General features: G+C 35.0%; 1 protein-coding gene across 3 annotated transcripts in view; it reads left to right on the top strand.

The window, feature by feature from the left end:
- Window positions 1-14,529, top strand: part of Efr3a (EFR3 homolog A) — a 114,789-nt gene that overhangs the window by 76,362 nt on the left and 23,898 nt on the right. For all 3 annotated transcript variants that reach the window (XR_010041199.1, XM_003467373.5, XM_023564043.2), the window contains exons 13-18: window positions 1,194-1,366; window positions 2,032-2,107; window positions 5,716-5,877; window positions 6,487-6,618; window positions 7,654-7,721; window positions 9,121-9,248. Coding sequence is in view for 2 of the 3 variants with exons in the window: in XM_003467373.5 (XP_003467421.3) it covers window positions 1,194-1,366; window positions 2,032-2,107; window positions 5,716-5,877; window positions 6,487-6,618; window positions 7,654-7,721; window positions 9,121-9,248 (739 nt within the window). In the remaining variant the exon portion in view is untranslated. The remainder of the gene's footprint in view (window positions 1-1,193; window positions 1,367-2,031; window positions 2,108-5,715; window positions 5,878-6,486; window positions 6,619-7,653; window positions 7,722-9,120; window positions 9,249-14,529) is intronic.

Below are 14,529 nucleotides of genomic sequence, written 5' to 3'. Positions count from 1 at the left end.
ATTCTCTGCTTGTGCTCTGTTAATTGTATTTATTTTTGATTCAGCTGCACTTAGCATATTGCAAGGACAAAGCAGAAATATGGGTTCTTTATAAATCAATACCTTAATCTAGAAATAGTTAATATTTATAATCCCATTGTTCTGAGAAAATATCTCACACTGAAGTACAGAAAAAGCTTCATTTTTTTTTTTTTTTTTTTGGTGTGGTGTTTCTCACGTAGAGTTTTGAATGACTTACCAGTTTTTTCCTGTATACAGTTTCTTTCTCTGTCTTGCTTTAAAATTTCTTGCTTACTTTGATTTATTACCAAATTTGTTTGCTTAAAAAATGTTTAAAATTTGACTTCTCGAGTTTAGATATTTGGTTTGTGGTGTGGATATAGTTTAGTTTTCCTCAGCAGGTAGATAGTTGTCCTACTGATTTTCTTCCTTCACCCCTGCCCCATAGTAAGTGCTAAAATAAAAATGTTAGAAGATCAATATATGCTTGAAAAATGTTCTAAATTACTCTCCTGAAATTTCATTTGACTGAGTGTTCATTTATATTAAACAAATTCTAAGTTATCTTGCTTTTCATCCGAACTACGTTGTAGTCAACAATTTTGAGGATCTGTATGGTGTAGTTTTTAAATGTGTATTAGCATGTAAGTATCTTCTCTTCAAAAAGTTTAAAGTTTAGGACATATACCTCTCAAATGTCAAATCAAGTAATTTATGAGGTACAGCTTTCCAAAAGGAAAACCTATTGCTTTTAAATAAATTCTTAATTTAAAATAAAATGATTCACAAATCTAATTTAAAAAGTGGAGATCTTATCTTTGCTTTTGCACCTAATCTCCTTGTACCTCTTTCATACTGACTACTTATCCCTATATATTCTTAAACTGACTTAGCCCCATTTTTTTTTATAAAATAGGCCTAGATTGGTGCCTGCTTCACAAAGATGCCATGAAGGCAGAGTTAATGTATATACAGTGCTTAGTGTTGTGCCTAGCACATAGTAAATGTGTTACTAATTTCATTCTAGGAATGCTAAGTGAATTCAGTAAAATCCTTTCTCACCTAAAACATTTTCTTTGCATCTTTCTTTCAGGATTATGTCTGTACTTTCTGTATGGTTTTAACAATAATTTGACAAATTTGCTAAAGAAGAACTCACTACAAAGATTGTTTATGTTCATCCCTATAATCAGGTCACCTCTGGATATAAAGCCAAGACTATTGTTACTGCGCTGCCAGGGTCTTTTCTGGATCCTTTGTTGTCACCATCTCTCATGGAAGATTATGAACTGCGGCAGTTAGTCTTAGAAGTGATGCACAACCTCATGGATCGCCATGACAACAGGGCAAAGCTCCGTGGGATCAGGTAGTGTGTCTGGTTGATACATTTGTGCTTAATGATAATGCTTTCTTTTTCTAAATTAGTGTGATTTAGAATTGTGGTTATTCTTTATATAGGATTTTTAGGGTTTTTTAAAAAGTGATATTGAGACAATTTATTGGTATATTCATTTTTTTCTTGATTTTTTGAGGCAAGAGACTCACTTTGTGGCACAAGATGGCCTCAGACTCACTATGCTGCCCAGGCTGGTCTTGAACCCTTGTGAGGCAATTCTACTTCTGCTTCTGCTTCCTCAGTGCTGGGATTATGGATGTGTGCCACTGTGCTGCACTAAATTCATTAATATATTTTAAAATAAAAAATATGTAGATATCATTTAATATACTCTGTGAAGAGTATTACTATACTCTTCACAGAGTATATTAAATGGTAACTCTAGTTACATAGATTTTACTTGGCCTTTGTTTTATCTCTGCTTTAAGCTTAGAATGGCATTAGGAGTCAAAATTATACAGTTCTTAAACTTCATAGTCCAATACTATCATTATATAGACTATTTTATTTAATATACTCATTGACATGAGTATTAAATAGTTCAGACTTAGCAGATTAAGTGTAATTTTCTATGTAAGATATAATATTGTAACCATTTGTGGTATTCATTAAAAATATGTATTAATTGTCTCTAGAATAATACCAGATGTGGCAGACCTAAAGATAAAAAGAGAAAAAATTTGTAGGCAAGACACAAGTTTCATGAAAAAGGTAAGAACATTTTATAAACCTCAAGCAAATTACATAAACTGGTCATGTGTTATGTGGTTTTATACTATATTGTTCTGTGACCATAAAAGGAAGCTGTAGAATTCAGAGATGAAAGTCTCCACTCTGTCAACTTGAATTTCCCTTACAATACACAGCTGTCCCTATGGTGTCTGCTCCAGCCTGTGTTTAAACGTTGGATTCTTGTGCTGCTGTAGTAGTTCTACCTTTTCTTCTTTTGAGTGAAGTCTTCCAGTAATTCTTGCTCTGCCCTTCTTCACATAAAAGACACATGCAGATCTCACTTTCAATGGAATGGAAGTTCTCTTTTATAGAGAGCTTCATGTTTCTGAAAATAGATATTACTATTGAATAAATAATAACTGTTTAGTTGCTCTAATACAGTACTTGGGATATAAAGATGCATAGTGTTGTTTAGCTAGATTCTCATGATGGTAACATAAATTCTGTAGGTCTTTAGCAGGTGGTTGACTTTCCAAAATGACGGTGTCCAAGGATATTTAGCATATAAAGGAAGCTTTCTGTGTAATGAGTAGTTAGTAAGGGTGCACGCAGTGTGGAGAGATGCAGGAGACATGATGCTGTCCTGAGGGAACCGCCCAGCATGCTCACAGTGCCGGCTAGGGAAGCTCTGCGGTAGAGCGGGGCAGGATGCACAGGCAGAGGCTGAGCTGAGTTGTGGTCTGGTCTGCCCCTTTCCTAGTCTACTCTCCCCCCTCACCATCTTTAATGGTGCTGTTTCTGGTATTATTATTGATTGTTGTACTTTAAAGTAACACTTTCACAGTTTAAAAACTTTTCATTGGAAAAACGTTTTGCAAGATATCTTTGTTCCTAAGTTAATCTGATTCTGAATAAAATGTTTATAAGTTTGAATACACTGCATATTTAAAAAATAGAAATAAAGCTAAAAGGTTACCTCTTCTGAGATTTTTTATTTTTTAGTTCTTTATATTAACTAGTTCACGAAAGAAGTTCCACATAGACTATTAATCACAACTAACATAATGAATTTTGAAAATTTCAACCAACAGCTAGTTTTGGAAATTTGTTTTACATTGTGAGGTGATCTTAAGTGATTCTGAAGCTGGATTTCATTTTACCTGCTGGGACAGTAATAGAAGTGCTATTTCTGTGTGCGTTATTTTCTAGCAAACTAGTCTGGAAGGCTATGGTTTTAGCTACAAGATCAGAATTCTGTGTTGAGTTTTGTATTCTTAAACTATTCTCTAATTTAATGCTCCTGTTTTATAATTTATTATAAGTCCTGGCTAAGCATTTGTTACAATGAATATAAATTATTCTTAATAGAATCTTTTTCTTTAGAGATAATTTGTTATTTTTTCCATTATCAAAATTTTATTTGTTTTTGGTTTTCACACAAAATTTTGACAACTTACAGAAATGTCTACAAGAATCTATAAAGAAAAAAAGTTCTGTAGCCATTGAACACTGGACGTCCCCTTGAAAGTGTATCTTGCATTTATCATGGATAATATATTTTCATTGTCTGTGTTATATGTTCAGGCAGCTGTGTCTCACATTACTGTAGCCCCAGACTGGTCCATTGGGTGTTTTAGAGACATTTGAGGTAACGCATCTGTTTAGAACGTGTTCCTGGGCAGGCCTGGAAGTTTACACTGGGAGATGTGTCTTCCTCTCTCTTATGAAGCTCATGCTTGCAGGTAAAACAGCTGCTCCCACTGAGATTCTGCCTTTAGCTCACCGTGTAGTTCCTCACTGTGTGAAAGATCTCATGTTAGTGTAGCGGAAAAAGAATTTTATGATGAAATGTAAAATGTATATAGACCATTATTTTAATTATTTTAAAGGGAGCAGCAGTTTGAACCAAAGCAGCCTACAAATCCCATCCAAGTAGTTATTGTTCTGACCCTTAATATTAGTTTTTCTGTTTTTTTGTGTGAAAGAATTGATGCATTGTATGTTCTTTCATGCTTGTTTTTTCATTTAGCTCTATTTTGATAATTTCATCCATGGGTATAGCTTTAATAGTACTTGTGATATGACCATACCACAAGTTATCTGTATTTGTTGGCAGAATTTGAATTGTTTTCAGCGGGGATATTAAAAATAGTGCTGCTATAAACATGCTTGTACAGGTATTATACATAATGTCTGTTTCTCCGTTTACATGAGAGGAGTTCTGAATAATAGTGTATGCAACTTTTAAATTCCCTAGATAATCCCAAACTGCTTTGTGAAGCCATCACACCTGCTTATACTCTATAGTACATATGAAATTTTATCTTTATCTAATAAATATAAAGGTACGTAGATAATTGTAGATACTTCATATATCTAAGCATGGTTTTAATGTTTGTTAATACCATAAAAGCAATAGTATTTAAGAACATTTTTAAGGTTTGAGACAGCCTAAAATATTCCCCATTCAAGTATAGACCAATTTGAGAAAAAGACAAACTATGACTTCAGAAAGGTACATGGGAAAATAACAACTTCAGAAATAATGGAAATGAGTAGGGATAGGAGAGCACAGTTTCATATCTAGAGCCAAAGAGCGGCTTCATGAATGCTGTACTACACCGTGACTTGACCAGTCAGTCATGGTCACACCCAGAGAACACGGGCTCCTGGGGTGAGAGCTCAGTGCATGCTAGAGCGCAGAGCAGAATACAGTATTGCGGACACTGGCCTCAAAGAGTCTGCAAATGGTGACCAGCTCCTCTTCCGAGTGGTCAGCGAGGTGAACTGTTGAGAAACATCCTGGACCTCGTTCCTCTGAGCAGCCCTTAGTGGCCTGGCACGTGTTATACTATAGAAACACTGTGATTGGCCCCTGGCCAGTCAAATCCTTTCAGGGAGGGGCAGGAGCGTGGGGCCACCTTCATTTCCCAGTGAGACTTACAATTAGGGCTGAGAACCCATGTCCAGGTAGAGCTAATTAATCACCTCGTGACTAGAGATGAGAACTGCCCTGTCACTGCTGTTGGCTCTCATTTCTGTACCCAGGAGTGCTTCAGATACAAACGACTTCTATGCCCTTTGTTAAAACATTTTGGTCTGGCTTAGAGGAAAACCTCAGTGCAATCACTGACAAGTTTTCTGTAACCTCTTCTATAAGCAGACTTCAGGTTCACCTTTGGGAGCTGCCTGCCAAAGCATAACACTACCTACATGGCTGCTGCTCCCTAGACAGCCCCTAGCCCACAGTACAGGGTGGTTCCCCAAACAAGAAGTTGATACGTGTTTCCCCTCACCAGCATGTGTTTTGTGGTTGCCAAGGATGTGTTGCAAGAGAATCTCCCAGAATTCTGCCATCCATTTTACTGTTTCTCAATCAATAATTTATTTTATTTTTTAAATTATCAATAAATACATTTATACTATATACATGGAAACTATTTCTTTTATTTCTAAAATTTTTAACTCTTGTCATTTTGTATATCTGTTGATATTAATAATTGAAATGCAGTTTGAGTCTTAACAATTTTAATTTCACTTTCATATTAAGTTATGAAATAAGATAGCTACTCTGTAGAAGGTTATATTCAGGTGAAGTCTGCCTGTATTACATTTCAAACAAAATGATTTCTTTCTGGTCTTTTTAGAATGGGCAGCAGCTATATCGGCACATATATTTGGGTTGTAAAGAGGAAGACAATGTTCAGAAAAACTATGAGCTACTTTATACTTCTCTTGCTCTTATAACTATTGAACTGGCCAATGAAGAAGTGGTTATTGATCTCATTCGATTGGCCATTGCTTTACAGGTATGTTTTTATAACATTTTGTGGAAGAAAACTTTTTATGAAGCAGATACCATCTTAAAGAGTAGTTGCCTCTATTAAAAAGAATGAGTTTTGGTTAGATGGGTGTCTAGTTAAGAATCTAAAGTATTTAAGATTCTGTTCATATTCATTCTTTTAACAGGTGAACAGTGACTACATACAAAATATCTTTTAAGGCTGTACTGTGATGGAAAAGTTAAAGATAGCTCCTGTACCCATTCAGTTTGGTGGAGGAGATACTCATTAAGTAATAAACATATATAACATTGTTTAACTAGAATTGTGTGTGTCATGATAAAAGGACAGTATCCATTGGAGCACATGTGCTTTCTCTGTCTTAAAGGTATTTTGTACCTTTTATGTGAACATATGAATAAGGAAGGCTTTCCTGAGGCAAAGGCTTATTTAATTTGAAAGCTTTAACTCTTACAGATAAGCATTTGTTGTTTTTGCATTATTTAAAACATACCTTCTGGTAAGGTGATGTTTTGGTTGGCCTTCCAAACCACCTGTATTTTCCAGTGTAACTACAGAGAAGATCTTGATGGAGCATGAGAACTTAATGTCACATGTGTTTGTTTTTCATTAAAGGACAGTGCAGTTATCAACGAGGATAATTTGCCCATGTTCCATCGTTGTGGAATTATGGCACTGGTTGCAGCATATCTCAACTTTGTAAGTCAGATGATAGCTGTTCCCGCATTTTGCCAGCATGTTAGCAAGGTAATGTGTTTATAAAGTCTTAAAAACTGAATCATATATGCAAATGGTTATTTTTCTTTTAGTGATGATTACTTTTAATTCTGATGATTATGTATCAAATTAAGATAATTCTTAAATTGAAACTCCAGCTAAAACTGTAGTTTACACTTCTATATTTTGATACCTGTTTTGTTAGAATTTTTATGCAGTATTAAATAAAATACATGATTTTCTTTTTAGTACCTTAAGTGATTTCTTCTTCACCTTTTCTTTGACCCATTATGAATCTTAATATCTAGGTTTTCCTGTGATACTGTTTGTCTTGTTGTTACCGTTGTTTTATCCTAATGTACTTAAGGCAGATCTCAGATATTGTTGCCTGTCTTTTAATAGTATTTACCTGTTTTCAGCAATAACTTAGATGCATAATTGTCTTTCAGAACTCCTAACTTACCTTGCAGAAAAAGGCTGCTTTTAAAAATATTTGTCAGACATTTGTTCCTTTTATGAAATTAGAAGCCTATCTCTGAATCTTTACTAAAATGTAGGTTTTTAAGTGGATTCTAATAAATAAAACACATTCATTGAGTGAGCATTTGATGCCTGCACTAGAGGTACAGACAGTATGAAAGCAGAGCACCCCTATTAGCTGCTCGTAGGTCTTCGGAAGAGCCAGGCCTTGCAACTGCCAGCGACCTTGTCAAAAGGTCCCCTTGACCTTTTGAAGGGTGTGCAGGTGAGGAGGCGATTCCTAAAGCAGTGTTTTTAAGAAAATATGCTTCTGTTTCTTTATAATAGATTTAAGCAAATGTGATATATGGTTTCTTATTATATGTATTATTTGATTGTCATGATTTTACCTGCTAGATTTTTAGAGTAATATGAAAAAAAATAATTCATATGTCTGGACTTGAAACTTAGCTTGAATTCCAAAATAAAATGACATTATTTCATATAATGTTTAAAGATTATTTCTGGTTTTTAATTTTTTAAAAGAATTCATACAACAAAATACTAATGTGAGGTTTTTATTTTTTTTTCCTCGATATTTTTCAGGTTATTGAAATTCGAACTATGGAAGCTCCCTATTTTCTACCAGAACATATTTTCAGAGATAAGTGCATGTATGTTATTTCTAACTTACTAAGTAAGGAAGGGCTGAAAAGAGATAATAATCAATTAGTTATAAAAGTAAACTATTGTAATAGTTTTTTGGAACCTTAAAATGGCATCTCTCTTTGTTTCTGTCTTTTAATTCATCTTATTTTTTCCCTTGCTATAAAAATTTCTGCACATTATAATTATAGAATTATGCATACATGTGGTAATTTTGGAAAAAAAATGAAATCAAAGAAATTTTGCTACTTTTTAGAATTTCCTTAATTATAATGTTTTTAATGTTCTCATACATACCTTTTGAAGACTTCAGTTTTAGATAGCAATACTCATAAAACTATGGGACAAAGATTGTTAAGAAAAATCAGTGAGCTGCATTTCCATTCTTTCTTGCTTTGTAAAGAATAAAACCATGTGAGTACTTGATTCAAACTTCTGGCCTCTCAGTGGAGGCTGCTGATGAAGGATCATACTGGATGCTGTTAGTGCTGTGAAAGGAAACAGAGCTTCCTGTAGCTGGGCAGGTGCTTTCCATCAGTTCTGGCTGGTGATATTTGCATTAATCTTCAATGAACTGCTTTTTTACGTTTTTCTTAGTAGATTTTTTAATTAGCATGAAAATGAAAATTAAATTTAATTTCTTCATCTAATCAAATATCAGAGTTGGATATAGTTGAGTTCACTATCGGAACACTACTAGGAGAAGAATCATAGCAGCGTGGTTGATAATTTATAGCCATTTACCTTGGGGTTTTAAAGACCTGAGATAGTCACTTAAAACATACTAACTTTTCTATTATAACCAGTTTAATTTGCAATATTAAACTTTTCTATTATAATATTTGCAATATTATAACTTTTCTATTATAACTTCAGTTTAATGTATAATATGGAGGCTTTTGCTCCAGAGCGATTGTCTTGGTTACTTTTTATGTGAAAATTGCCCCATAAATACTAGATATTGCTTGTCTTGGTTACTTTTTTCTTGTCGTTGAGACAAAATGCCTGACACCCTAAATGAAGGAAGGAAAGATTTATTTCGTTTACAATTTTTGGAGGTTTCAATCCGTTCTCATGTGGCTCCAAGGCAGGGTGGTATGGCTGAGGGGCAGCCGTTGATGGCAGCCACAAGCAACAAGAGTAAAAAGGGCAAAAAGCGGAAAAGTATACCTCCTTCTCTCCATTTTATGGTATACTTGCTGCCTGCCCCTGGGTGGGTGCAGTACTCACACTGCCAATGCCAACACTAAAGAATGAACCAGTCACAAACACTGGACTCTGCTGCCTCCATGACTGCATGAGTCTTTGGGGGGACATTGAAACCACAGCAATGATTTTTTTTAAAAATTCATTTCTTTTTGATTGGGAGCTAACATTAGATAATCATTGTTTTGATCAACCTGACAGGCTTCCAAAATCTTTAGAGAAGCATGATAAAAATTTATATTTTCTGACCAACAAGATTGCAGAATCACTCGGTGGAAGTGGATATGGTATTGAGAGATTATCGGTACCATATGTACCACAAGTAACAGGTAAGAGGAAGAAAATTACTACTCTTGCTTTGATGATTGTGATTCAGTATTTTTCTTTATGTAATTAGTAATAAAAGGCAATTTTTGCTATGTACACTTAATATAGTGGAGCTATTTTTCAACTGCTTTTCAAAACCTATAGTAAATATCTCAAGTAGGTAACATAAGTAAGTCAGATATTCAAAAATTTGTTACTAATATATTGCGTTCATGTAAAACTGTTCTTAATGTATTTCCGTTTAATGTATAATTATGCCTCATAGCCTTAAACAAAGAAGCAAAATAAATATTTATTAAACATTGTATGTAGTTTACAGAATTGTTTAATAAGTGATTTGTGATTGAATTTGATGAATTAAGAAATTTGTCATTTGAATGAGTACAGACAAAAAGGAAAAAAAGAAAAATATTTCTGTGTAAAGAAACCTGCAGACTTTTTGTTTTGGCTTGGTTTTGTTTTGTTTTGTTTTGTTTTTTGAGACAAAGTCTTACTAGATTCCAAATGTGCAGTGCTCCCACCTCAGCCTCCCAGAGTGCTGGGATTAAGTTGTGTGACACTGTGTCTAGCTCTCCAAACCTTTACTTTTTTTGGCACTGGGAATTGAACTTAGGACCTTGCGCTTGCCAGGCAGGCAGTGTGTCTCTGACATCCTTGGCTGGCCAAACTTTTCATGTTAGTGAAGTTTTTTCTTCATAAGCTATGTACATTGTGTTGATCTTTCCATTTCCTCAATAACTGTTGTGTTTGAAAGGAAAATGCATAGCTTTCATTTGATTTTTAAAGTTAAAATCAAAGAGCTTGTTGCACTCTAATTTTTAGTTGATGATTGCATGAATATTAAATTTGGTGGGAGAACTAATTCTTCCTTGAGGATACTTCTGTTCGATAGGAGAACTATTTGATTGCAGTTAGCTAATTTTCTGGATTAACTACTAAAAATAATATAGTCTTTGTAAATATCTGTTTTAGAATGTGAATTCAAAATAAATACATTTCTTACAGTAGTAGTGATAATAGCCCGAGATGTTAATGAATGCTTTCAATTTTTTCAAATTTTGTACTGTGAGAGATTCTGTTCATCGTGAATTCCTTGGGGAAATAAAAATGCTAAGAATGAAACATTAGAGCTTTGTAATTTTAAGTATTTTTTAAAAAAAGGTTTTTTAAAGTATTATTTTCTTATAATTTGGATTTAGGTCTTTTTCCTTCAGGCAAAAAAACTCATAAACCCAAGCACAAGTACAAAGGTAAATCCAGCTGTTAGTGTGGCCTGTCCTTCCCTTGCCTGTCCTGTAGAAAAGTAGTAGCTTCGTCAGATGTGCCTTTTTAAGTGGAGCCAGCAGTGTGCATATTTTATTTAGTTACAAGTTACTTGCTCTGCCTTCCCTAAAGCCATAGTTCTTTTTCATTGTTCTGTTTCCTTTTACCCTGTTCTGTTAGCTTAGTTTTTAATGAAAGTTCTGGTGCTTTAAGTTAGTGATTTGCTCTTCCTCAGTTCCTCCATACCCTAAAACATGTCTATTTCTGATTGATCTGGAGCACTGGAAAAATTCTGAGTGGTTCAGTATGTACTTAAACATGTAAGTGCGTAGAAACCCCTAAGTGGGAATAAGTATTTTTGATTTATAAACACTAGTTTCGAGCCAGTCTGTTGCAGGTGTATTTCACCATCTTGTAAGAGTCACGTGAAACAGTAATATTTTATGTATAGTGAGTCATTTACTAAACTTCTATTTGTTGTAGCCATTAAAAAATTCAAGGAACTTAACAGTATAACAAAGTGAAGGCAAAGTATGTTTAGTTGGTTGTGTGGCCCGTACCACCCACTGTTAACGGTAGCCACTGCCGTTTATCATGTACTGTGTGCTAGACACGGGGAAAAGCACTTAGAGTTCATTTTCTTATTTCATCCATGTAGCATTTCTGTGAGGAGAGTAGCATTACCTGTATTTACACAAGGATAGTGAAATGAATATTAAATAGTTTGGTTAGGTGACATACTAGATTTAAATTTAGGTTCTAAACAAATTACTTGATTTTGCTAACAGCTTTTCATGAGCTCAAAGATTGTTCAGAAGTTAAGAGTGATCCAAACTGATTTTTTTGCATTTATTTCAAAAACTGTAACTGAATGTCTACTCTAAAGCAGGCATTGTTGTGACTTTAGGAAAAGGTGGTTCGTTGCAGTCCCTCGCCTCTGAGTAAAATCCAGTGGGCAGCCAGCTGGGTGGCTGAAGCACCTTGATAACTGGGTTGAGAGAAAGAACAATGGTCTGCACTAAAGTTTATGGGGCTGCTGGTACCTGATGTCTAATACAGGGTGTTGTGCACAGGAATGTACTAACAGGGTTATGTGTAGGTTTGTACTACATACTGCTTCCTGAGAAAAGAAGGCTAGCACCTGTCCTTTGGATGATTGTGAAGTACCAACAGCTAGGGGAAAACTTACAGTTATTTAAATATTTAATGGCGACCATCACTAGATCTGCTGCTGTACAGAGGCAAGGATGAGTGAGACAACTAGAGGCCTCCACATTCACCCCACTGTAGGAAGAGACCATCTTTCTCAACAGGGTTTGTCTGAACCATAAAACACAGATGATTATAATGACTCTTTACTATTGTCCCAAGGTCACACTTTGCCCCTATTTTTCAAGATGCATAGGAAAGAAATTCCTTCATTGTACAATTTGAAATCTCTAAAAAGGCAAATAACCAAGCAGTTGTTAAGGATCCTCGGGTAGCACCCAGGAGGCTGTTTATCCTAGTTTGGTGAGTCAGTGGTATCTGCCAGAGGAGCAAGTCCCAAAGTAGAGTCTGAAGCCTATGTTAGGCAAATGAACTTTGTTTCGTGTAGAGGTAACAGCATACGTGAAGGAATGAGGTAGGTGAGAACATTGATTCAGAGAATGTAAAGTCATAAGTGATTTGAACATTGAGCATTGGGGAAGCATTAAATGATTTTAATCAAAGGGTAACATGACCAGAGTTGCATTTTAGAAACATGATGGTTGTGGTTTAGCAAACTGGGGATGGTATGGTCATTTGGAAGATTCTTAACGTAGCCCCAGGAGAGATGACAGTGGCTTGTACTGAGGAAGTGGCTGAATATGCAGGGAAAAACTGGGTAGATTATAGAAAAATGGAAAGAAGAAAGCTGCAGGCATTTGATTGGTGTGTAGAGACTAAAAGAAGGCATACTTTTGTTTACATTTCTGGTGTGGGCAGTTAGCGCAGAGCTGAGAGGAAAGGCAGGCTTTACTTGCTACTTCATTTCCTGTTTTCTGAGGAGATGCGGGTGATATGACTGCTTTTCAGTAAGGAAGAAAAGTACATGTGCATTTCAGCTGTAACAATCCATAGTAGTTTTGAATCTGGAATTGCAGAGGATAGAACTTTTATTAACAGGAACAAACAGAAGAGCAACTAGTTTGGAAATAAAACTTCCGTTGACTTGTCTTTGATGGTGGACATTTAAGCAGAGTACTCTAGATGGTTGAGAGTTGTGGCTGGGTCTTATGTATGTTAGGACGAAATGAAGACTTTGGAGTCAATAGGATAGGGGCTTTTGCTAAAGCCTTCGGGGAGGATAACCACACCAAACAAAGACTGAGACAAAAAGAACACAGTATCTTTGGAGAATTCCCTTTTCCTTAGCGAGATAATGTTAAGAAAGAGCTTAAAAGCCCACTACTTAAAAGATTCAACCACAATGTAAACAAAGTAATTTATTTTTAAAGATAATGCTTTATTCTGTAAGTAATGAAATAATGCTGTAATATGGATGCCTGGAAGATTGGCACTTGGGAAAACAGGTGAAAAAATCTTAAGAAAGCTTTGAAAAAAGGCAAAGCTAACCTGTCACAAATTGGTAAGCTTCAAGAAAGTTGAGATTTGATGAAGGCCTTTCTTTGGGTTTTCCCAGAAGATGAACTGATAGTCTGTGAGAACAGAAACCAGCTTAGCATCAGTGTGACCTCTTCTAAGTTCTTACCTGCCTCACAGTGGAGCCTTATCTTTGCAGTCCTCTCCTTCGTGTGGTTCTAAGTTAGACATTGATATAGGTAAGCACTCAGTTTGTAGAAGATGAGGAGGAGGAGTATTATCTTTTAAAGACTAGTGCGAGTATCCAGATGGCTGGAAGACTAGTCCTGAATGCTTTATGAGAATTACCACTCTCCATGCTGCAGGCTAAAAATGACAGTGCTCCTCAGTTTTACTTAGCTCTACTAAGGATTGAGTAGGCCTCTAATTTTTGTGCCCTGGAATATGTAAAGTAGCTTTTTAAAAGGCAATTGTGTTTATCAAGTATTTTTCTTGTCTACTTTACTATGTAATTTTGTTTTACGGTCCATCTTCCTGTTAGACTGTAAGCTCTATGAGGATATAAACTATGTCCTCAGCATGCTTTCTAATTACTTAATAGATGTTTTGAATACTGAAAGTGAAGTAGAAAAGTAAAAGTAGGAAAGAATGTATGGAGGGAGATTTTAATCAGTACATACAAATTTTGTGAGGTAGTTAACCAGAAAATGGGCCAGGAATAGCTATGGCATTGAATGTTTTTAAGGACAGAAGAGTGATTGGGCTTGAGAGCATAATAGCAGGGCTTTGGAGGATTTAATAGTGAAAAATTGGAGCAGTTGTTTGAGATGATTTCCAACAAGTTTGCAAAAGTAGGTTAGCCAGAGCACTGAGGTAAAACAAGAATATTTTTACAGAGTGATAGTGTTATAAAATAAAGTAAAAGAATAAAAGCAAGTGGTCATGAGCAGTTAGCAATGGAAGAGGAAATATTAATTAAATCAACAAACTCACTCCACAAACTTTAACACATCGTAAACACTGTGGTTTATTCATTGGTTTCCAAATTACCACCATGGAACAAGAGTTAGTTGACAGCTTTCTTTATGGAAAAGTTAGAACTATGAAGGCAGCATTGCGATTTTTTAAAAAAAATTAGACCAACTATATTCAACTGCAATTACATTCTCCTTTCTTTTGGTGTTAACACCTACTTTTGTTTTGCATTTTATTAAACTACTAGGTGGCACTTGCTGATGTCGATGTGCTTAAATGCCACTTCTCAAAAAATAAAAAATAGTTAACCTTTTTTCAGTTCACCCCATTCCATTTTATCTTTAATGTTTCATAAAATTTAAAACTCTGATAACATTGCCAAGATTATATTAGATAATGCTGTTAAGTCAATAAAATACAAGGAATTCTCTACTTTATAATAACAAATAAACATAATAAAAATGGACAGAGGATTTAACA

The sequence above is a fragment of the Cavia porcellus genome, unplaced genomic scaffold, assembly GCF_034190915.1.
Source record: "Cavia porcellus strain 051 isolate PalLab524CR breed Dunkin Hartley unplaced genomic scaffold, mCavPor4.1 scaffold_19, whole genome shotgun sequence".
NCBI lineage: Eukaryota > Metazoa > Chordata > Mammalia > Rodentia > Caviidae > Cavia > Cavia porcellus.
The sequence above is the reverse complement of the archived record's forward strand: the minus strand, read 5'-3'. Positions and strand labels throughout refer to the sequence as shown.